We start from the raw sequence: 25,284 nt of genomic DNA on the forward strand, positions 1-25,284 counted from the left end.
CTTTAGATTTACAATGTGTCTTTTGCATATGATGGACAACTTGGAAAAAAAAAAGGGGGGGGGGGAAGAGGGAGGAAGGCAGAGGAAGAAACATTGTAGGTTTATGCTGGGGGGTTTTGTGTGTATTTAAACCCATCTGCATGTAATATGGGGACTTATGTCACCAAATTGCTTTTTCAACCTCCTGTGGGTGCATGCCACTGGGTCTGATTGCAGCTTGTTCTGTCCATTAGGCTTTCTATGGCTCTGGCCTTGATGTTGCCTGGTTGGTTAGGAAATTGTGTATAGTTTGAATATCCTAGAGGATGTTCAACACTTCAACAGAAATATGAAAGCGCATTGTTAACAAACATGACCTTTATTTAAAGATAAGGAGGTATGCATATACAATCACAGAATGGTTAGGGTTGGAAAGAAACTTAAGATCGTCTAGTTCCAAACCCCCTGCCATGTCAGTGACACCTCACACTAGACCAGGTCACTCAAGCCCATGTCCGACCTTGAACACTGACAGGGGTGGAGCATTCACAACGTGTTTGGGCGTCCAGTGCCTCACCACCCTCACTGTAAGGAACTTCTTCCTTGTATGTAACCTAAATTTCCCCAGTTTGTTTGAACCTGTTACACCTTATCCTATCACTACAGTCCCCAATAAAGAGTTCCTCTCTAGCATCCCTGTAGCCCCACTGGAAAGCTGCTGTGAAGTCTCCACGCAGCCTTCTCTTCTCCAGGCTGAACAGCCCTAACTTTCTCAGCCTGTCTTCATACGGGAGGCACTGGCCTATCTCTCAAGCGTACCAAGGTCCCTCTTGGATGGCATCTTTTCCCCTCCAGTGTATCAACCGAACCGCACAGCTTGGTGTCATCACCAGACTTGCAGGTGTGTGAATCACATTTTATCAAAAGAGGAAGTTATTTTTCAGTGAATTAGAAGATAACATTTGTACGAGTGCAGAAGATGTTTGAGGGGGTGCTTTAAAAAGCACTTAAGGTACAGCAGGCAGACATCATGAGGCTTAGTGCCAATACCAAAATACATGTAGAGATTTCTACATAATGAGAACTGTAATAAAGGCTAGCAGAAACCAAGTAGTTTAAAGCATAGAGGTAATCTGATATTTTAACTTCTACTACCTTCAGATTGTAGAGCAATTTCTTCATACTCGGAGCAAAGGCCATCTCCAGAGGAAAGACAAAGCTCTCTTCTTCTATCACCATATAAAACTATTATGGAAACCAGCAGGAATTTGGAGAATTTAAAAAACAAACCAAAGTCTTAAAGCCAAAACCAGTTTTTCCCCTCTGACCACAAAACAATCCACTATCTGCAAAATTATCTTAAGAGTCTACAAGTGTTTGATGAGCTGCTTTCAGATTAAACATAGGTGTACATTTTTAAGTCTTCTCCAAGTTACAGTTCCTGACTAGTTTAACATTAAATTAAGAAAACACTTGGTTCTGAATTTGAGCTTATAATGAAATGGGCATGCACATATTTAAGGAAGTGTAGTTTCAGTACTGTGTTAGGGCAGAATGTTTAGTCAATCTCCACGACTAATATAAATGCATAAAATTGCAGTTTTGATAGAAGTGGGTTAAGTACTAGCGCATGGTGACCCAAAAGCTGACTCAGTAAAGCAGTAACCCCCATAACATCCATCAGAAAACATCTGTCAGCCGCTCTGATACTGCATGATATGGAGCACTTTACTGCAATAGAGCATTGGAGGACGGGAACTTTTAAGTGTCTAGCGCTACTTAGGCACTACATACTACATAGATATAGACACTATGTACTTCGTAGGTCTGTATTTACCATTTGTTTCATATTGCCATATTGAAGGTCTTTCCTTGCACTGAATCTCTTCCTCTTAACACATAACATAGTATAGAGCCATGCATCCCTCACAGTTTGATTCTTGCTGCTGCACAAATTGGTAGTAGTGTACTCTTGTTTTATTTATTAAGGGTTTTTTGTTGTTGGGGTTTTTTTCTGAAAGCAAAATGCTTCTTTTCTTTTTCTTCAGACTGTAAAATTCAGTTTTGAAATTTTGATCCCTTCTGAGCTGCCTGGATAAAAAATGTGATCATACTGCTTTATAATAATCGAATACTGCATTCAGGTTTGGGACTCTCACAAGACAGACACTGAGGTGCTGGAGCAGATCCAAGGAACAGTGAAGCTGGTGAAGAGTCTGGAGCACAGGTCTTATGAAGGACAGCTGAGGGAACTGGGATTACTATTATAACGATTCTATGATTCTTTGATTGTGTAGTCTGCAGAAAAGGAGGCTGAATGGAGACCTTACTGCTGTCTCTACAACTACCTGAAAGGAGGTTGTAGCGACGTGAGGGTCAGTCTCTTCTCACAAGTAAGCAACAGGATGAGAGGAAGTGGCCGCAGGGTGCACCAGGGGAGGTTTTAGACTGAATCTTAGGAAACCTTTCTTCACTGAAAGGGTTGTCAAGCACTGGAACAGGCTGCCCAAGGAAGTGGTTCAGCCACCATCCCTGGAGGCATTTAAAAGATGTGTAGATGAGGTGCTTAGGGACATGGTTCATTGATCGACATGGCAGTGCCCAGTTAATGATTGGGCTCCATGATCTTAAAGGTCCTTTCCAACCTGAATGATTCTATAATTTGTGGCAGATTATGGAATAAAAATGAGAGTTTATACTTTTAGGCTTGGGAAAATGCCCAAGGCAGTGATTTTTTGTTTGTTTTGCTTTGTTTGAAGGGAGCTACCTCCTGAAACATTTGGAGTGGAAATGGATGTTTGATGCCATTGTGAGATTGTGATTCTCCATTAGCAAGCAGTGCACAGCTTTCTGGAGGAGGGCTTTTCTAAGCAGTGAATGTTGAAAATATTTCTTCCTTTCGGTGCTACATTTGTTTGTTTACAAATGTGAATCAGTAACAGTAGAGGCATAATTATACAAATGGTACATATCTTTCTTTTTTAAACTTCTGCTTTAGGGCAGAGCATCACTCCTATAAATGCTGGATATTATATCCCCTCTTGTCTACATGTGGAACTGTGGTAATCTGAAGCCAAACTTGTGAGATGTAGCTGAGTCTGAAGTAAAGGGAGTGGTGAAGGCCATGTTCAGCTGGTTTTCTGTAGGTTCTGACTCAACGTTATGAACAGCCCCCACTGGGATGGCTGACAAGATTACAGTCTGTCCCATGCCTGAGCTGTGAGAGTTCAGGAATTGCTTGCAGCAATTCGCCACCAGGCAGGCAGAAATCAATGCTGGTTTACTTTCATCAGCTATGCTGTGAAGGGTCTGAAATTGCTTAGTGAGCAGTGATTCCTGCAGCCATAGTGAAGTGGAGGGGATAGGTGTTGTGTTGGCAGTCCTAATGTAAGTCTGTCCTTCCTTGTAAAACAAACTCCCCAGGCAATTGTTTCAGAGCTAACAGTTGTCGCATCTCAGGTTTAGACATGAGGAGAGAAATGTTGAGGAAAATAACTAGGATTGGACCTCAGAGTCTTCAGTTGTGGTAGGCGGGGCATGGATCCAGGGTCCATGGAAGACTCTATGTCCTGTTTTATGTTTGTTCATGGTCCCTTTCTCTTCTGTCTTAGTTCCTGAGTTCCAATCTAAACTAGTCTGCTTTCTTATGTTGTTTTTCCCCAAAAACTAGTGCTTTACATGGATACTAACACTTTAACTTCCAGGGTAAATAATTGAGACAGTTTCCCCCAAAATCTCTCTAGACAGCAAGCAGCTTTGAATGCTTAAAGTATTCTGTCCCACCAACAATTGCAGTGGATGGACATGGACCATTTGGCAAGGATCACTCATACCAGAGCCAAAGCTACTCTCTGTGTTATATCTGCACTGCTGTGGTACCAGTGGTACAGAAGACAGCTCTGCTGAGCAGTCAGTTCACATTTGTCAAATACTGTGTGCTGGATTGGCTTGCTGGATCAAATACCAGCTAAATCTTCCTCATTTCATATCCTGTGAAGAGGGAGACATGTAAGAACACTGCATTTTGACAGACAGTTGGAGAAAGGACTTTTATTTCTAACTGTAATAGTAATTCTTCAAGGTGATGTACTTGCTTTGTATCCCATAAGGTATCTTCCTTCCTTCTGCCAGAGTCCTCTGCCAAGTAGATTTTGGACAATGGGGGACTTGACCAGTTGTGCTCTTTATGCCCTTGTACAGGAGCAAAAGGCAGAGGGTCCAAGTACGGTCTCTTTGTATGCTGGGTCCCACTGCATGAGGTGCTAGGCTTGCCTGCCTGAGGTGCTGCCAGCTGGCTCCTGGGTATTTCACTTGGAGCAGCAGGGTAAGGCAATTTTCTTGAAAAAGACCTAGGTTTTTTTTTCAAGCTATTTACATAAATAATGCCTTAGGTTTTGTTTCTTAATGTATGTGGTGGATGATATGAAAATGAGATTTGAGGCATGTTTGAAAACTTCATAGTTTTGCCAGAGTTGTTTACCATTTCTAGTAGGCACAGAGAAGACCCTTAAAAAGGTGTTTATACTTGATAAAAACTTACAAATCTTAATGGTTCTAGGCATCTTTTATATAATTGTGTGGCCTGGACTTTGAAGCGAAAGACTGGGAGCCAGATGTGTTCTCACATTCAGTTTGTCGGAGCAATCCCAGCTACGGGTTGGGCGAAGATGAGATTCAGAGCGGCCCTGCGGAGAAGGACTTTGGGGTGCTGGTCGATGAGAAAATGAACATGAGCCGGCTGCAGTGTGCGCTCGCAGCCCAGAAAGCCAACCGTATCCTGGGCTGCATCAAAAGGAACGTGACCAGCAGGTCGAAGGAGGTGATCCTGCCCCTCTACTCTGCTCTTGTGAGACCTCACCTGGAGTATTGTGTGCAGTTCTGGTGTCCTCAACATAAAAAGGACATGGAACTGTTGGAACAAGTCCAGAGGAGGGCCACGAGGATGATCAGGGGACTGGAGCACCTCCCATATGAAGACAGGCTGAGAAAGTTGGGGCTGTTGAGCCTGGAGAAGAGAAGGCTGCGTGGGGACCTCATAGCAGCCTTCCAGTATCTGAAGGAGGCCTATAGGGATGCTGGGGAGGGACTACTCATTAGGGACTGTAGTGACAGGACAAGGGGTAACGGGTTAAAACTTAAACAGGGGAAGTTTAGATTGGATATAGGGAGGAAACTCTTTCCTGTTAGGGTGGTGAGGCACTGGAATGGGTTGCCCAGGGAGGCTGTGAGTGCTCCATCCCTGGCAGTGTTCAAGGCCAGGCTGGATGAAGCCTTGGGTGAGATGGTTTAGTGTGAGGTGTTCCTGCCCATGGCAGGGGGGTTGGAACTAGATGATCTTGAGGTCCTTTCCAACCATAACTATTCTATGATTCTATGTTGTACATTGTGAAATCTGGACCAGATCAGCAATAGAGGAAAAGCCTCTTGAATGGCAAATACCTCTGAATTTTGTACTTTCTAATTTTTAAATAGATTAGAAAAATGCAGTGTTAAAAGTTAAAAACTCCCAATATGTTCTACTGCTGGTTGAAAGCACACTATGTCATCTCTGTTGGATAATTATAGTGATGAGAGTTTGTTTGGGAAACACACTGAAAAGGGTGGCTGGTTGGCTTCTAAACCAGGTATGACTGACAGCTTAAAGTTTTTTTGGGAACCGTCATTGTTTCCCTCCTGTTTTACGTTTGCAGGCAGATCTATGCAAAAGAGTGGAGAAGTGTTTTCCTTACAGTATCATTCCACATATGTTTTTATTTTTCCCCTCTTTGTCTGTCATGTAAATGGTCATGGTTCTAAAATGATTTAAAACTTCAGTACTAGAGACAAAAGAACTGGCTTTGATAGACTTTTCGGTTAGTTCTAATACGGAATAATGTTTTTCTCTTAAAAGACTTCAGTGTTTGCTTTGTCAGAAAAACTGCAGAATGGAAAAATGACCTGTGCTGGATTGTGGGCTGTATTTTTGTCTCTGTAAATATTATCTGTAATGCTGTTGACTAAAACTGGGCAGTTCACTTCTGTGCAAACACAGTGAATGCAAGTTGGGATGCTTTATTCTTGTTTGCTAGAGGAATAGCTCAACCACTGCAGCCTTTTCCTTTATACTCTATGCTGTGTAAAATGCCCAGACCAGTGCAAAGGGATTGTAAATGCAGTGGTTGGGGGAGTTGCTCTACAATAGAGATGGATCAGTGCAGCTAGATTCAAGTGTGCTGTAAGGGCTGCGGTCCTGCAGCCTCACGCTGAGGGGAAAAGGCGTAATTTAGGACCCTGTCAGTGTTAATTACACTGGTTAGCTCTTAGGTCAGCTCAAGAACAGGAGGTTGCAAGGATGCCTGAAGAGCTGCTTTCTTTTTTTCCCTTACAACTGGTGTAGTACATGAGAACCCAATTACTGGGTGAGCACAGACCTTCCACTGTATTAGAACATCTGTGACTGACTGCTGAAGCCTTAAGGTGGGTCTCCTCAGGATGCTTCAACTATTTATCTTTGAATTATCTTGAATAAACCAAACAAAGAAAATTTAAAAGTTAGCTGTTAAGATGCCAAATACAATCTCTCTAAAGCTCACTTGACAATGACTGCAGACTTTTATTTTTTAATTGAATACAGCTTTTTTTTTTTTTCCCCAATAAGGCACATACCTTTTACTTTGTTTTTTATTTTTGTTTACATTTACTGAAAGCCTAAAGAAAGTAATAGTCAACAAGCTATAAACTATAAAACTATAGTGGGGAAGCATCTCTTTACTTGCTATATAAGCCTGTGGCAGGCATAAACTACAGACCTTCCTTTTGAGCCTGCCTGCTTCAGGCACTTCAGAATCATGAAGTTCCCGGCTATCAGGCAGATCCTGCATATAGAGCTTCTCTTCTGGCTTGAAGTTTGTTTCCCTACTTTAATACCTTGCTCTGTGCCTCAGGCCTGTCTTCGATAAAAAGAATTCTGGTACCTGCAACTGCTTTTTAGGATGTCAGCCACTACCCTGGCAGGGTGCTGCTTCCCATGTAAAGTGGTGTGTAAGGAGGTTTTTTGATTTTATTCCTTTTTTTTTTTTCTTTTAAATAACTTCTTCTGCCTTGATGCTTCAGGCTTGGGTGTTGGTGTTTCAGCATGTCTAGAGATGACATTTTGCTTTTCCAGTAATAACTTCCCTCAACTTTGTCATCTGGTTTTGCACTGGAGGTTTTGGTTTTACAGATGAGTCATGGGAAACAGAAATCAGGATTCTCCACAAGGAAAAGCAGTAGAGTTTTATTTTGTCAGCCTGAGTGATGCAGCCAGCTCTTACTCTATGAGGACCATGTGGGCACTGTATGCAACCCACCAGGATGTTTCCTGTAGGAGGCAGTTGCTTCCTCTTGGAAGCCTGTTTGCACCCTGCTTGGTGGCTCAGTGCAGCTGTACAAGAGCAACACTGCAGCTTGGTATCCTCACCACTGCTCGCTGCAGCTCCTACCACAATAGAAGCTGTAGCGCAGTAGGTGCTGGATGGTCTGGGGAGGTGGAGGCTCCAGGTGCGTGTGTGCCAGGGTCAAACGCTCAGCAGGGACTTGCAGGTGGAATAGAGGTGGAAGCTGAGGGGGTGAAGCATTTCTGTTCAGCCTTTCCATCTGCAAAGCAGGATGTGCTTCCTTAAGTTGTGAAGCTGTAACTGTGGCACTGCAGAGCTGCCACTTTCCCCCACCTCGAACCAGAATGGGAGTGTGAGCTGCACCCACAGCCTCATAACCAGAGACTGCCGTGGGATGCCAAGGGGAGCTGGGACATCTGAAGTCTGTGCGAAAAACATGCGTGAGTTGTTTTTTTCCAAAACTTAATTTCTGAAGAAGGGTGGAAAGACTCCAAGGTATTCAGTAAAAAGATAATACAAGCTTCTAGCTGTTTCTGGATAGAATACATATCCTTACCATGTCTCTAAGGTGAATTCCTTACCATTTTAGGATTGTTCTACCTGGAGAAGAGAAGGCTCTGGGGAGACCTTAGAGCAGTCTTCAAGTACCTAAAGGGGCCTACAAGAAATCTGAAGAGGGACTTTTTACAAGGGTATGTAGTGACAGGACAAGGGAGAATGGCTTTAAACTGACAGAGGGGAGATTTAGACTAGATGTTAGGAAGAAGTTCTTCCCTGTGAGGGTGGTGAGACATTGGCACAGGTTGCCCACAGAAGCTGCGGTTGCCCCATCCCTGGCAGTGTTCAAGGCCAGGCTGGACGGGGCTTTGAGCAACCTGGTCTAGTGGAAGGTGTCCCTGCCTGTGGCAAGGGACTGGAACTAGATGGGCTTTAAGGTCCATTCCCACCCAAGCCATTCTGTGATTCTACGATCTCTTACTGTTCCTTACCAACAAGCAGTAGCTACTCATGTTTCTTATTTTAAGACTATAATTTCTTCAGTGGAAGAAAAAAAATTAAGAGTATTGCTTTTTCCTGATTTATTCAGCTAACTGTATTTCAAAAGCCACAACTTTAGAATTCTTGATGCAGGGAAGTTGTTTTTGTCATGTGCTACCGGTGTACAAAATTAAAATGAGACCAGATACATCGCTCCCTGAATTTGCCTTCAAGCTTATAAGCATGGCAGATTTTCCACTAATGAGAAGTCGCTCTGGGTTTTTTGAAAGTGCTGATTTAATCTGAATTTAAGATTAAAGGGAAAAATAAGCCACAAATAATATACACAAGGCTGTGTACATTTTAGTAGTGAATGAAGAAAACTAACTGTAAATATACAGATATTTGTTAAAGATGCTTTTTATGTTGTAACTGGAGATACTAAAATAACTTTTTCTGTGATTCTCAAAAGTGATAATCTTACATACTACAGAAGGCAGAAATTAAGCCTTGAGGGGGGAGGAGACACAATGAATACTTGACAATGACACTGCGGGGCAATCTTATTTTCTCCCACAAAAATAAATCAATCATTTTTAAATATCTTCTTTAATTATAGGTCAGGTTAGGTTGCTTCAGACAGCATTTGACCTATAGAAATTACCTGGCAGGCTACAGAAATTCACAGATCTTCTTTAAATACATATTTTGGCTTCATTTGTGATGATTATTTGAAATGTATTTAAGCAGATATTAATGTGAGCTGTTACAATATCTTTCAAAGGTATGTTTTAAGTAAAACCTAATATTTTGCAAAATCTAACAGCAAGTTACTAGTTAGGCTTCTGCAAACCCTTACTACAGTGTTAGATTATATTAGGGAGAGAAGGAGACAAGACTAGAAAACAATAAGCATTTTAACGCTATTTCTCTTAAAATCCAGCTGAAGTCTTGGTCCTAATATCTGCAAGAAAGTTTAAAAGTGTTGAAATTTTTGCTTCAGTCTTTTAATAATTATAGTGATACATCTTGCAATCATTTTAAACATGTGAAAGGGTCAATGACTTTTTTAGGGACGGTCTTATAGGCATGTACCTATCATTAATTTTTCTGAGTCTTGAATGGATAGTAAACAAAGGAAAATCAATATTCCCAGAAGGAAAAAAAAAACTGCTGTGCTTATAGTAATTAAATTTTTTTGTCAGCCTTTACCTAGACTAATGCATTGATCTTAATTCTCTCTCTTTAACTTTGAGGTGAACTCTGTTTTGTTGCTAATAGTTAAGCTATCTTTGTTGGAATACCTGTGCTGTAGTTAAATCCTTCCTATTTCTGCATCCTGTCAAACTGGGCTCTTGCTCTAATTGCAAATAATGCCACAAAGAGGTTCCACCAGAAGCTGACTCATATGTTATATGCAGTTGTATTTTATTTAAACAAATCTGATCTGCTTCTTTCAGTGATGTGGGTAACACCTTTATCTTTCTACACACCATGGCCTGGCTGTCTCAAGATACTTGGATTTATCACCAGAATGGGGCTGTAAAAGTAAACGAGAGTAAACTATGAAATAAGGAAGGATCTAAATTTTTTTCATTGTGATTATGTGAGACACACCTACAGGTTTGTTGTGTGAAGATGTGAGACTGGCCTTTGATCCTCCTAAAGCACTCTTCAGCCAAGGGCCCTCCTCTTGAGGGGCCTTGTGGAGGCCAGGAGGCTCCCCAAGAAGTGAGTGTACTCCCTGGTGACCTGGACTAAGATTTTTTTGCAGTTCAGTGATGTTCCAATGTAGCTGCTAGAAGCTATATTGCAGTTGAACTCTTACAACCATGTGCATAGCTAGTCTTGCATGAAAGTCTGTGAAAATGCAGTTGGCTTTTGGGGGAGCTGATAGAAGATAATTGTATAGTGTTTTCTTCTTATGATTCATGATTTATTGTAGGTTTTTTCCTACCTCTTCAGATATTACAGTCATTTTACAGTCCTGTGAGCTTATGTTGTATTAGTCTATTATGAACTCAGTAGTGGTTTTTTTTGGAACCATTGCTCGGGACTGTCTGGCATTGCAGTTGCAAACAATTTGAGACGCAGTACATAGAATAAGTACCTCCAATTTTCTGTAAAGCTTTAACAAATGCTCTGGGTTTTGTTTGGTTTTTGTTTGTTGTTATTGTGGGGTTTTTTTGAACGTGGAGTATACCTCTTATTCCTATGCCACTTTTTCTTCCTTCTATGAGCCAGTAGTTACTTGCCTTCTTGTGTCAATTGAAAGTCTTCTTAGAAAAGTGCAGTTTGTACTTTAACGTGTATAAACTTGATGATGGGTTAGTTCAGTTAAGACGTGACAGTGAAAAAATCTGGGCTTTTTCTTTTAAGAGTTGATTGGTCATACCAAGCGTTAGTAGGGCTACTAATGTTCTATGTTGTAGGTGGTTTTAGCCAATGTATGTAACTTTTAAACTGTATACAGTTGTCTGCACAGTGCGTTGAGCAACCTGATTGGAGTTAGCTCTGCTGTGAGGTCTGTGTTGAAACAGATGACCTGCAGAGGCCCCTTCCAATCTAAGCAGTTAGTTTATTCCGTCACAGCAGACACTCGATCAGGTGATTATTTATTTATTAGCAAATTCCTTTTTTGTTTTTTAAAATTTCAGGAGTATTACCCTTATCAACTCAACAAAAGCATAGTAATGCAGTTCTCTTCTGTTCCTTTTCCACAGCTTTCTAATGCTGAGTCAAGTTGCCTTACAGGTAATGGCAGATATGTTTTGGATTGGCAGGTCTGTCTTTCAAATCCAAAAAACCCCACCAAACTGTTCTAGGATTTTTCCATAGGTTAGTTGTATAATGACCTGAACTGTGTTTTAGCATGTGTAATGTTGTTTTTACATTCTGAAATTCGCCTTGTTTGTAGAAATACTAAAGAGAGATGGTTGTATTTTTAATGTGAAGCTGTTACATACTTTATAATCATAAAATGTTTGGGATTCAGGTTTGGTTCAAGCAGGTGAAATCTGCGCTGTATAAGCCCTCAATGCTCACAAGAATGCAGCCCCTCTGAGCAGGGTTTTCATTCTAGCTCCTGTTTGGGTTTTCCAGGATAACAGATTCCAGTGTTACAGAGGCAGTTGTGTGGATCCAGTCCCCACAGCTGCGGGCTGCCAGGAAGATAGATGTGCTTTGGGCAGCTTTGGTCTTTGCTCATCTGTTGGTGAACAGGCAAAGGCATAGAGAACGCCTGGGTCTGATTCTGCCCATCTCTTTTACCCTCTCTGCTGAGCTTCCCTGTTCTGGCTGGTTGGGCAGTGGGAAGTGATTGTCACATCTGCAGGTTTCTTCTTTTCCATGGGCAATTTCTCAGCTGCTCATCCACTTGCTATAGGCTGCTTTCCTTTATACCTTTGTTTTTACATGTTTCGTAGATTATGGCATTGAAACAAAACCTGGGTGTCTTAAGCTAAGAAGGTAACGAGAGCCTCATCACCCTGCTTTGTTTTAGTACAAGCCCTTTATTAATCCTTTGCTGACCACTCTCTTAGACCAGCTTTCTGAGAATTCACAGTCAATTTATACCCGATTAGATTTATCCCTCTTTAATTAGACCTTTTAGGACAATGCTATCTATTAATTGCAAATGGATTCCTCGTACATAAATTGTTTGTTCTTTGTTTTGAGATTTGTGTTCTGCATCTTCATCAGAGGAATGTTCTGACCTAACTCTCTCTTCCCTCCTTGTTCAGAGTTCAGGCACAGAGTCTCAATGTGAGAATACCAAGAAACTATCATAACATCAGTGGTTATAATGCAGTTGTATTCCTCCATTTATGGGCTACGTGCAGTCTTCAGGAAATCATGGATGACTGCTTAAACGTTAGATACGATGATAGGTTTGTTGTTCAGAGCTGTACTTTGTGCCTGACTTAATCCCCACTGTGCTGTTGCAATTTTAGTTGAAAACCATCGGTTTTATGGATGTGCTAGTTCTCCTGTATGTATCTGTTTCATATTCTTCAGATAGTTTTTCTGCACGTTTCTTCTTAGTCCTTTTAATTTTCCTGTTGCAATTTATCTTCCAGGCAGTTTTGTTCTTTTATCTGTGCTTTTGCTGGGCTTTCACTGCTGAAACAATACGGAGATTTACTTAATGCAAAGTGTCTCATCATTTCACTCTGGAGATTTTTGGAAAATTTATTGTGTGTTCTTGGGCTTGTGTGTCTTCTGTGATTAATGAGGTTTCTTAGGCTCTACTGATTTTGAAGATTTTGGTGACTGCAGGCAGGGTTTTGTTGTTTTTGTTTTTTTTTTTTGTGGTTTTGGGGTTTTTTTTGTTTTTTTTTTTTTTTGTTTTTTTTTTTGTTTTTTTGTTTTGTTTTGTTTTGATTTCAATCATAATCTCTGTTTCCGAAGTTACTTCCCTTTTAAATTTTCAAAGCTCGCTCACCAAGAGAAAAGCAGTGCTTGCACATACTAAATGGCATTGTGGTTTATTTCTTAATGGTGTTGGGTCTAAGCAGTTTGTATTTAAAACACTGAGGCTTTTGTGGATTTACTGCAGTGAACTGTAAAGTCTTGGAAAATGGAAGTGATCTCCCTTTATGATTTTTGTGAGATGGTTGGATTAAAAGAGCTGGAAACCCTAGGTAGGTGGTGTAATTTTGGGTTTACCAACTGCGCACATTAATACTGATGGAGACAAGAAATAACTCACCATCTTCCTCTAAGCTGGTTTATGGCAAGTGTCCTAAAGATATCAATAATGTTGTGATGCAGAGAATGCTGCTCTGAATTTCTAAGGTTAATGACTGTGCCTGGACAGCCTTCCCCAGCACAAAAATCTGTCAGGCTCTACAGTATTAAATATGTTCTGGGCTTTACTGCTAGCAAACCCATGGCAGTTTTCTGTGCCCTGGTGCTGACAAGGACAAACAAGTGAGCTGGCTTGGCTTGAGTATGCAGTGGCATATGGTGTTGAGATCACTTCCCTGAGCAGGTCAGGCTGTGGACAGAAAACAGTTGGGATTAGATATGAAACAGAAAGCTGCTAATTTAATGCAGTAGTGAAAATATTGATTTGAATTTGTAAGGCTTTTTATCTTGGAAGGACACTCATGTAGAGAAGTGGCAGATGTCTGTGGATTGTGTTTGACAGATGACATTAACATATTAAACAGTTTTCATCCTGTGCCTTTGCAGAGGCTATGGCTGATCTGTAGACATGGTGGGGTTTTCTGCCTTCTGTGCCCTTGAGAGAGATTACTCTATCTGACCCAGGTGTGCAGACATAGAGATACTGCTGGGAAGTGCAGAAAGCAGCTCTGTTGGGTGGTGACAGAAAGATGCTTTTACTAGTGAGCAGATGTAAAGAATTTGTTACAGCCCCAAAAGCTGCTGAGTTGGTGTTCTGAAACCACGGGAGCAATGCTTGTAAAGATGGGCAAAGATGTACTTTCAAATCCTTTAATCTGTTTGCTTTTACCTATGTATTTTGTGATTTTAATCCTGTCAAAGAAGAGCCCTAAAAAAAAGAGGCAACGACATGCACCTGAAGCTGTATATAACTGTATGCTATCTTTTAAAGTGGTAAAAAATATTTTATCTAGGATATTAAAAAACAATTGTGCAGACTTTCTCTTTGAGGAGTAAGAGATTAGTAGCAAGAGCTAATGAATTCCTTAAAGAATAAATGCAGGGGAGCATGCATGTTTCAGCAGCAGAGAGCCAGTGTCAAAGATGCTAAGTGTTAGCGACAGATTGCTAGGGAAGAGAACAGGAGCAGCTGCCGAACTGTCTTGTACTCTACTGCACAGGGCATATTTTTGTATCATTCTCAGCTGCTGTCAATGAAACGATCACTGAAGCCAGAGGATTTGCAGTCCTTGTTCCTGAGAAATTTTTCTTTGCCATGTTTCCTTCTGCAGTGTTGGACAATTATTGTTGGCCTCTATGTTGGTGTTCAGTTCACATGTGAAATCTGCCAAGTGTCTTTTTTTCAGTCATGATGTAATCATTGTTGCACAGCTTCCCACTCCACTATTTGCAAGATCCAAAAAATACACAGGACAAAAAAAAATAACAAAGGTCACCACCCACAGGCAAATTATGGCAGTAGCATTCAGTGTACTGTGTCCTGCAGCTACCTTTTCATGTTGACCTTTATTTTGAGACAATACTATGGAAATGGAAAGATTTGCCAGCGGTTTCTGAACACAGCTGATAAAAGCTGTTTTGAAAATCTGTTCTAGGACAACTCAGCTGGATTAGTTCATTTACCAGTTGCTGAGTTCTGTAGACAGACACAGGATGCAGCTTTAGAATCTTATAGTAGTGCTCATGAATTTTGTTAGATAAGTTGTTAGATAGTGTCTGGCTCTACTGTATTTATAAAAATCATGTTTCCAGGCCATAAGACCCCTCTACTTTGTATACTTAAGCCTTGTATGATACCCTTATGGACACTGATTTGGTACAGTCGAAGTCATCTCACAGCCTGATAAGAAATGACAGCTTTGCAGATACATCAATAGGAATGACTTCATTTATAGCATCATGGTGCAGTTTATGTAACACTTCTCATTTGTGAATCTTAATGAGACAAGGATAGGCAAGGGACCAACATAACTGCTTCATCATAAGCAGTGATGGGGCTTTTTTTGCATGCTGTCAGTAAATAACCTGGAGCATGAGCAATATCTGACTTGAGTAATGTGTTTGTAGAGCAGGAAATCTGTCCGCCTGTCTAGATGTCTAGTAGGAATCTCCCCCATCCCCTTCAAATCGACTGGAGAGCCAAGCAGTGAAGTAATTAGTGAGAAGCGGGTAAGGAAAAGCTTTATTATGCAGATGTATTTATTTTAAAGAGAGGAGTACATTTAATTGATGGAAATATAAATCTTTTCCATGTTAAACAATATAATGTTTCAGTGTAGTAGGAAAACAGAATAGAGAGTAATTTTTCACTTTGGGAGGAGAAGTGGAAAATTACTGTCTTCTTCAGAACTTGAAAAGGCTTGGATCTGCAGTCAGTATTGCTATGTTATTGCTGTCAAGCTGAAAATCCTGGAAGCTATTTAAGCAGTGCCATATGCCCTTCTGAATTGTCAACTGAGAACAACTGGGGGGCGGGGAACCCTAAAACTATAAAGCTCTTTCAGAGCCACATCTGGCCTTAATAAGTACAAGCACCCATTGTATAATGCAATGTACCTGATTAAATTCAGTCCCAAAAACACAACACTGCAAGGCCTGCCATGTTGTGCTTTGGTTAAAAAAAGATTTTCTTAACATATTTATTTTCCTTGTGTAAGTCAGAGTGGGAACCTGTAAAAGAATCAGCAAAGCATAAAGCTGATGCAGCTGGAAACAAGAAACTTGTTCTCAGAAATATTGGCATGAGCTGTTTAAAGCTTTTACCAGTAATGAAAAAAAAAATAAAAAAATCAAAGCTTAAGGAACTAGGAAAAAGGAATGGAAATCAGAAAACTTCAGGTAGCATTTATTAAAGTTTCTTATTTCCAGTGGATATGTCCATCTCAGCCTTGACATATAATTTTCCTCAGGTTACAAATGAAAATGAAGCCGGCAAACCAAGAAGAGCGTTTGGTTTATTTTCACTGTGAGATGCGTAATAGTGAGTTGCTGTAGCTCATGGTCTTGTTAGTTATATTGTCTGCTGCAGTTTCTTCCTCTAATGACATCTTTGACAGTCTTTAAAACACCTTTACTTTCAACTATTTGTTAACAGGAAATCCGGCTGATGTTTTCTAGTGGTCAGCCTGATGATGATAACATACTGCTGAAGTTGAGTCACATTAGCACAGTAGTAATGCACTTGCTCCAGTGGGCAATGTGCAAGCTGTCATCTAGGTTTTGCCAGTCCTGGGGCATGTACTGTGCTTTGTTAGTGAGGCTCTGCGCAAGTGAGGTCTGTGATGGATCGACTGCTGCTTCTGTCTTGGGTAATTATTATAAGAAGCAAGGCTTCAGGTGAAGTTTCGGAGAACAGTCGTTATCTATGTACCTTAACTTGAATGGCACTGGTTCTCTCATAGACAAAACGTGTGCCCATAGATGACATTTATGAAAACTGTGATATGCAGCACGTGTCACAGTGGGCTGAGCTTCTCTGCCTTTCTGCTGAAGAACAGTTGAGGCGATGCTGAAGTTCTCTTCGGCTGTGAAAAACAGGATCTGTTTATCCTAAATCCTAATTCAAATTTCCCTTATTCTTTCCGGTTAGAAGAGAGTAGTTGGTTCCTCATGTGGCTTGCCCTGCTCCCATCCCTGCCACGACTGACCGCGGCTGAATCCTCCAGGTGGAGGGAGGGTAGTGAGGGAACTGGTAATTCAGGCTCTGTGCTGACTGCGTCTGCAAAAGTAAAGGGAAAGGGAAATCCACCTCTTTATTAAGTCACAGCGAGTAATCTGGGAAGGAAACCAGACTTCTGTGTCATCACCTGCCGACGTACCTCCAAAGAGGACGCCTTAAACCCGAGCGAGGGGAAGCACCGCGCCCCGGAGCCTCAGATCCGAGCGCCCACAGCCCCGAGCCCCCGCCAGGCCTTGACCAGGGAGCGCGGCAACAGCGCTGGGGCGGCGGTGGGCGGGCAGCGGGCAGCGGGCGGCACGGGGAGCGCTGCGCTCAGGGTCACGGCCCGCTCCGGCTGCCCCGGCGGTGGCAGCGCCGGCACCGGCCTGAGCCGGTGAGAGGGCAGGCTGCAGTGCGGAGCTCGGGGTGCAGGCGGGGCTGCCCTGGGGGAGGTCCTTGTGCAGCGGGGGCTGAGCCGCGGGACGCTGTCAGTAGCTGGAAGGTGTCAGGGAAGCTGGGTGCTTGCCCCGGGCCCGGGCTGTGCGCCAGTAGTGGCCGTGTTTCCTGGTGCATCAGCAGGGTATTCATTTGGTGCTGTGTGCGTTTCCTCGTTAGCCGCCTGCAGAACTATGAAACTGTCCTGGGTGAGGTGGTCAGATTGTGGAGGAGGAAGACCCTTGCTTTTAATTGTACTTATTTATTTAGTTTTTGGTGATCTGGTTTGTGTGGTTTTGGGTTTTTGGTTTGGGGTTGGGTTTGTTGGGGATTTTTTGGTTGGTTTTGGTTTAGGGTTTTTTTGTGGGCTTTTTTTTTTTTTTGTTTTGTTACTAGCTCCCAGCATCCTGGTCTAATGCCGTCCTCCTTTTCTGTATGCAGCATGGTGGATCTTTGTGACCCCTGCAGAGTCTGCATTATGGATGAAGGCCCTCTCTGTTAATATAGATCTCACCTTCTGAGGCTTGCAAAGCCTTTATTCAGCTGTACAAATGAATAAAATGAGAAGGGTAGATTGTGTGCCACACAGGCATATCTGAACTTCATTGGTGTCCAAATATGCATTCGAAGTCTGCAGTAGAGCTCTAAAGCGACCCTTGGGATGAGTGCAGGGTGGCAGGGCCCAAGCCCAGGGTGGCTGGGTATTGGAGTTACTGCAGCCCAGGCTTCCTCGCTGCCAAACTGGCAGCATGTACCTTTGGTGATGCCCCACATGCTCTCCAGCCCATGCATGCTTTATCTACTTTTTCCAGACTGTTTTCTTGCTGCATGCATCTTCACCTTTTCCCCCCATCTCAGGTTTTTGAAGCATTCCTACCTCTTTCTGGTGGTTCTTCCCCACACTTCTCCTTTCTAGCTGCCATTTGTTTTTTCAGAGGAAGAGCAACTAGAAGAGAAGCCTATATTTCATCATCAGAATTTCACAAGCCTGAGTGTTCTCCTCTGCGCCAGGCACCCTTGTTAGTGCCCTGCTAGGAGGGGGGGGGGGAAGGTGGAGGAGGGATAAATAACTTATTGTGCTCTCTGCTGTGCGTCTTTGGGTGTTTTTACCTGTTAGCAGTAGGTTACTTTCAGTGGGGTTGGTGGATTTTTTTTGCTTACGCTACTTTTTATTTTTAATTTTTTTCCTGCATTTTTGCTGTGTGGCTTCATTTCCATGTGACTGTTTTAAATAGTATGTTTGCATGGGGCTGAAAGAACCTTCTGTTTTGTAGAAGATCAAAACTTCAGGTCTCTGTTTAGTGAGAATATTGAGACTAACATGGCTACTTGTGCTGCTGCTTCTCAGGCTGGTTGGAGCTACAAGAGAAAACAGAAATGGAAAATGGTTTTACTGCCTATCTATCTGGGTTTAGGTAAATGTTAATTGATTTTTTTTTAATGGATAAATGTTTTTCTTGGTGGTTAGGGGTGATACCTTTTGTTTTTCGAAACAAACTAGGACTGCAAGAGGGAAAGAAATGGGTAATGGAGTGATTAAGCATTTAATTTGGTGTTTCTACTATATGAACTGCACTTTGTTTTTCTGCTGTACTGAAGTCTGTCAGATTTATGTCAGCTTTGTAGCCCTAGTTCATATCAGGCTGGCTTCTGCTTGGGCTTCTAAGTACAATAGCTGATTGAATAAACTTGACATTGTTCCAGAAGGGATTAGTTGCTGTGCAGTGATGGTTACAATCATTATTCTGAAAGCACTTATGAATGATTGTCTCTCTTGCTTAGAAACTACTTATCTCATAGTTGTCTTTTTTGATATATTTTGTGCCATTCAGTTCTTGGGGAGGTGGAGGGGTGGGACACGTGAGGGGGGAGGTGGAAATCAGTTGAATTAGCTTCTTGATCTTATGACCTATTTAAGGTAATATTTAATGCACACTAAGAATAAAACCAGATGTCATAATATTTAAGATGCCACTGGTTTTGTTCATAAAGACAAAACAGTTGACTTTAAAATTCGGTCTCCAGGTTCTGTGGTTTTATTTAAAATAAAAATTACTGGAGGTTTTTTATTTAATTAATTTAGTATCAGAGTTTGGATTTTATTTCCTCTGAATTTTGTCAGATTAAAAAAAGCTCAGCTTGGACCTGCAAAACACCTGAAGGCAGGGGTGATTCTCCAGCAGTGTTTAGTTATCCTACCATGTGACTAGTGCCCCTCTGTCTCTCACAGGAGAGTTGCTGTTTGACTGTTCTATCAAGTCTTGCTTTTGTCTGATACCAGCCCGTGTTTTTAGTTCTACTTTGTGTTTCAAGTAGCTTGAACTAGCTGGGACACGAAGCAGAGTTGCACTGAGGTCTCTTTCATTTTATTGTTTCTGTAAATCTTTTGCTTTTTTCCTAGATACAGCTTTTTAAAAATTAATGTTTCAAAGTAGTTTTTATACAGTTTCTTTAGTTTTAAAAATCAGTTTATGAATAGTGGGAGATACATATTTTCTTTCCCTTTTTGTTGTCAGACTAGCTCTATAATAACATGTACATATTCTTCATAGTTTCAGCATTGGCAAAGTTTCCAGTTAGATCACCAAATAGGTTTCAGATACGTTTTATTAACTGCCCTAGCTGTGGGGAATGAACATTAAAGTCATCTGTTTCATTTCTGTTTTGCAGTGTTGTATTCTTGTCATAGTAAAACACGACCTTTGAAAGGCACAGCAGTGTAAAAATCCTGTTCAAAAACTCCCTTAATCAAAGATTTAAGTATGACTATATACACATTTGCAGACTTCTGTTTTGGGCAAGTGCTTGTTACTGTGAACTAACAGAGCAAGTCATAAAACAGTGCTAAGCTATAAAAAGTTGTGTGAAACCTAGATAACAGAATTCTAATCTTATGATTTACAGCTGAAAGAGCACAACAGAGTTTGGGAAAAAGATTAATTCCAGCTCCATATGAAGGACCTTTTTGGACTACTTCCCCCCACTCTGAGCTGTGTCAGTCCAATACTGTTGTAGGTTGGCTAGTTGCATGTGGACCAGAAAACCCACTTGGGACACAGAGGTGGGATTGACACTGCAGAGGAGGACTTTCAGTAGTTAAATACTTGGATACAGAGAGACAGTTGGCTCTCCAAAGAGCTTTAAATAGCTGCACTATGCGGTGAAGTGGGTACCAAAATGGAGGAACCAATGGAGCCTTCTGTGCAGTAGAGAGCTGGAGAGGATGAGGTGTGCAAAGAAGGACTCAACAGCTAGGAAGCAGGATAAATGAAGGCAGCAAGGGAACACAAAGCCCAGGTAGATGAAATGAAAAGAGAGGGAGAAAGGAGGAAATGTCATAAATACACAAGGCACTAGCAATGTCCAGGGAATTACAGAAGATGAGAAAACGATTGAGAGACCACTGAGACTTTAGTTGTTGGTATATATCCTGGGTTCAGTATGGAAAAATGTGTCATCGTTTGGACCAGCAGAAGACTTGAGTCCTGATCCAAAGTACTGAAACTGCAGAATTGTTACAGCTTGTGAGGAGCTTTGACAAGGGGAAAGAAAGACCAGCTTCCTGGGTGGGCTTTTCAGGGTCACTGTGCTGATAAGGCTGAGCAAACAGCAGCTTTCCAACTGGAATTCATCTCTCCTTGATCTTATTCCTTCCCTCTTCATTGGGAATACTCTACTCTTACGTGTATACATTTGGTAGAAATTTCCAGTAGACTGCCTAGACTGGTACCTGGAACATATGATTTTTTTAATTTTCATTTTTCTATTTAATATTTCTCCCCCCAGTACGTGTTATTTCAAGTGTGCTAAAAGTAAATACTGTTTGCTACAAAAGTGCTTATTTAGGTGACTGGAGATTTTTTACTTCTTGATATTTTTCTCTGTCAAACATACAAACAGTTTGCATCATTTAAGTCAAGTCATAGAATAGTTTGTATTGGAAGGGACCTTTTTAAGATCATCTAGTTTAATTCCCCTACCATGGTCAGGGACATTTTTCACTAGATCAGGTTGCTCAGATATGTTCAGAAATCCAGACAACATGGTTATGCTTCAGGCAGGTTCAAAGTTAGAAGCTCCTTTAGCCCAGTCCCTATCTGAGATACTTGGATGTGGTGGTAGTAGATTAGTGGGGAAAGTAGTTTACTAGGCTTGTACCATGTCCCTCCTTCCCTGGTATAAACCAGGCTTATTCACTGTACAGTAAGGGCAGTATTTACTAGCTGTTACTAAGTAATTAATAAATGTAGTTAGCAGCAGCATTTAGAGCAGGGTAATTTTTAACAAACTTTTTTAAAATTAATTACATAAACGGTTATTCCTGATCTCTTGAGTCCACAAAACAGTCTTGCATTGCACCCAGAACTGCTGTGTTGATCCTTTAAGGATGTTCTGTCGGTGGCTTTTTAAACTTCAAACATGTAATCTGATAATTCTGTAGGTGCTATTTTTAATATGCAATTTTAGTTTTAAATAGAGTAGACTTTTCAAGATTTAGTGCTTTTCCTTATTCTTAAATTTGTCTGGCACTGTTAAAATATTTATTTAGCTAGTTTTATTTGCACATAGCAAGTCTCATTTCGAATCAAATATTTGTTTCCATGAATCATAGGCGCTTGATCTTAATAAGATAATGTATGCATCTGTTGACTGCTGTAGTTAATAGTCTCAGTGCACAAATGTGATCTGTTCAGGTTTTTTGTAGTTAAAACTGCCTGAGATAAAAAATTAGGTTCCTTCTTTTGCTTTTAAATCTCCCAACCAAATTTTAGCACCAGTAAATAGCTGGTGCTGTTGGGGTATGGTTTCCCCTCTCTTCTGAAACACTTCCGTGAGTGCTAAAGCCAACTCCATATGTTTTTGTGACACTAAGAGGTCAGTAGCAATGTTGTGTGTTGCTCTGGAGAAGAAATTGTTAACAGGAAGCTGAGAGTTGCTGCTCCTAACCTTTTCTGGCTAGGAAACTTAACCAGTATAACACAACTGCTGGAATTTCCCATTTCTACTTTTTAACCAACTACTGTCTTGTAATGTAGTTTACTTGCAGTCCAGCAACTGTTGTAGCACACTCTTAGCTTTTGGGATTTATACCCCAAATACAAATTTGCTGCAAGCTCCGCTTCAAGCAAGAGTTACCAACCTCTGATAGATACTGCCAAGACTCTGTGTGACCAGTAGAGTTTCTTGGTCAGTGGTTTGCAGTGACTCACAATAACATGAGTTTTCACATGGAAAGAGCTAAAGACTGTATCCGATAGATAAATGCTGGAAAGGCAGCTGAGCTCTGTAGTTTAAGTGGCCAAAATCAAAACTACAGTTTAATTCTCACCAACTACAGTCCTGTGGGCAGTTATATGCAAAATCTGAAACAGCTTAAGGAAAAGTTGAAAGTCTCTGCACTTTGCAAGTATTAGCTGTGTCAACAGCACTAGGAACGGTATGGAAAATGCTTCAATTCTGGTTTTGGCAGGCAAAGAGAAACCGCATAAAATACTTAAAATGTAGTGAAGAATGACAAGTCTGTGTTATATTAACGGCTACATGCTCTTAAAAATCTTTGTATGTTTCACTTCAGTTTGCTGTTTTCATTGGTTTTCTTTGTCTGCACAACTCTACTGTGGAACAAATTCACCTCTTAAATTAGGACTGGGAGTCAAGATGCAACTGAGGAACTGACCCAGAAGGATTAGTAAAATTCTGTATTGAAATGTGTTCTCTCTATTTTTTCCCTCTGACCACAGAAGACTAATAAGAGTAAAAATATTAACACTTTCCCTCCTCATTTTAATCCTCAAATCTTCTGGAGATTCAAATACCAGAAAATAATAGAAAAAGAAAGTGGCCATTTGTTGTTACAAGTAGGCTTGTAAGGCTCAAAAATTAACAAATGCTGTCACATCAAGACGAGGTAAAGAGACATTGCCAATACAACTCTGGCCTTGAATTCAAATATGCTTCAGCATAGAATCATAGAATAGTTAGGGTTGGAAAGGACCTCAAGATCATCTAGTTCCAACCACCATTCCATGGGCCGGGACACCTCACACTAAACCATCCCACCCAAGGCTTCATCCAACCTGGCCTTGAACACCACCAGGGATGGAGCACTCACAGCCTCCCTGGGCAACCGATTCCAGTGCCTCACCACCCTAACAGGAAAGAATTTCCTCCTTATATCCAATCTAAACTTCCCCTGTTTAAGTTTTAACAGGTTACCCCTTGTCCTGTCACTACAGTCCCTAATGAGTAGTCCCTCCCCAGCATCCCTATAGGCCCCCTTCAGATACTGGAGGCTCTATGAGGTCCCCACGCAGCCTTCTCTTCTCCAGGCTCAACAGCCTGTTTCTCAGCCTGTCTTCATACGGGAGGTGCTCCAGTCCCCTGATCATCCTCGTGGCCCTCCTCTGGACTTGTTCCAACAGTTCCATGTCCTTTTTATGTTGAGGACACCAGAACTGCACACAATACTCCAGGTGAGGTCTCACAAGAGCAGAGTAGAGGGGCAGGATCACCTCCTTCCACCTGCTGGTCACACTCCTTTTGATGCAGCCCAGGATACGGTTGGCTTTCTGGGCTGCGAGCACACACTGCAGCCGGCTCATGTTCATTTTCTCATCGACCAGCACCCCCAAGTCCTTCTCTGCAGGGCTGCTCTGAATCTCTTCTTTGCCCAATCTGTAGCTATACCTGGGATTGCTCCCACCCAGGTGTAGGACCTTGCACTTGTCATGGTTGAGCTTCATAAGGTTGGCATCAGCCCACTTCACAAGTGTGTCAAGGTCCCTCTGGATGGCATCCCTTCCCTGCGGCATATCAACCGGACCACACAGTTTGGTGTCATCAGCAAATTTGCTGAGGGCACACTCAATCCCACTGTCCATGTCAGCGATGAAGATGTTAAACAAGACCGGTCTCCCAAGACCAATCCCTGAGGGATACCACTTGTTACTGGTCTCGAGCCGGACATCGAGCCATTGACCACAACTCTTTGTGTGCGGCCATCCAGCCAGTTCTTTATCCACCGAGTGATCCATCCATCAAGTTGATATCTCTCCAGTTTAGAGAGAAGGATGTTGTGTGGGACAGTGTCAAACACTTTGCACAAGTCCAGGTAGATGACATCAATTGCTTTACCCTTGTCTGTCAGTTCTGTAGCCCCATCATAGGCCACCAAGTTCGTCAGGCAGAATTTCCCCTTAGTGAAGCCATGCTGGCTGTCACCAAGCACCTTGTTGTTTTTCATGTGCCTTAGCATGCCTTCCAGGAGAATCTGCTCCAAGATTTTGCCAGGCACAGAGGTGAGACTGACTGGTCTGTAGCTCCCTGGGTCATCCGTTTTCCCCTTCTTGAAAATGGGGGTTATATTTCCCTTTTTCCAGTCATCGGGAACTTCACCTGACTGCCATGATTTTTCAAATAGGATGGCCAGTGGCTTAGCAACTTCATTCGCCAGCTCCTTCAGGACCTGCGGATGGATTCCATCAGGTCCCACGGACTTGTGCAAGTTCAGATTTTTAAGATGGTCTCGAACCAGATCCTCTCCTACAGTGGGCCCAAGGTCTTCATTCTCACAGTCCCTGCATCCCTGCAACTGCAAGGCAGTCCCTGTGAGGCAAAGAAGTCATTCAGAACCTCAGCCTTCTCCAAATCCTGTGTAGCCAGTTCTCCTGATAGCTTCCTCAGGGGGCCTATGTTGTCCCTAGTCTGTTTTTTGTTTGCTACGTACCTGTAGAATCCCTTCCTGTTTTCCTTAACATCCCTAGCCAAGTTTAATTCTAACTGGGCCTTAGCTTTCCTAACCTGGTCCCTAGCTTCCTAGACAACATCCCTATACTCTACCCGGGTCGCCTGTCCTTGCCTCCACTTTTTATAAGCCTCTTTTTTTCCTTTGATTTTTCCTCAGCAGCTCCTTATCCATCCAAGGAGGTTTCCTGGCCCTCCTGCCGCACTTCCTTCTAGTTGGGATACAACACTCCTGAGCCTGTAGCAGGTGATCCTTGAATGTGAATACAACACTCCCGAGCCTATAGCAGGTGATCCTTGAATGTCAACCAACACTCTTGGGCCCCCCTGCCCTCTAGGGCTATATCCCATGGAACCTTACTAAGCAGGTTCCTGAAGAGGCCAAAGTCTGCTCACTGCCCGAAGTCCAGGGCAGTGAGCTTGCTGCACGCTCTTCTCACTGTCCTGAGGATCTCAAATTCGACCATCTCGTGATGGCTGCATCCA

At 42.0% G+C, this 25,284-nt stretch overlaps 1 protein-coding gene across 3 annotated transcripts in view; it reads left to right on the forward strand.

Moving 5' to 3' along the window:
• Positions 1-25,284, forward strand: part of PXYLP1 (2-phosphoxylose phosphatase 1) — a 62,503-nt gene that overhangs the window by 19,783 nt on the left and 17,436 nt on the right. Inside the window, exon 1 of one of the 3 annotated variants that reach the window (XM_065672595.1) lies at positions 18,309-18,470. The exons of the other annotated variants lie outside the window; for them this stretch is intronic. Within the exon in view, the coding sequence (XP_065528667.1) occupies positions 18,377-18,470 (94 nt within the window). The 5' untranslated portion in view covers positions 18,309-18,376. Of the gene's footprint in view, positions 1-18,308; positions 18,471-25,284 lie in introns of those variants that run through there. 3 annotated transcript variants of the gene reach the window in all.

Source organism: Lathamus discolor, chromosome 3 (assembly GCF_037157495.1).
Source record: "Lathamus discolor isolate bLatDis1 chromosome 3, bLatDis1.hap1, whole genome shotgun sequence".
Classification (NCBI taxonomy): domain Eukaryota; kingdom Metazoa; phylum Chordata; class Aves; order Psittaciformes; family Psittacidae; genus Lathamus; species Lathamus discolor.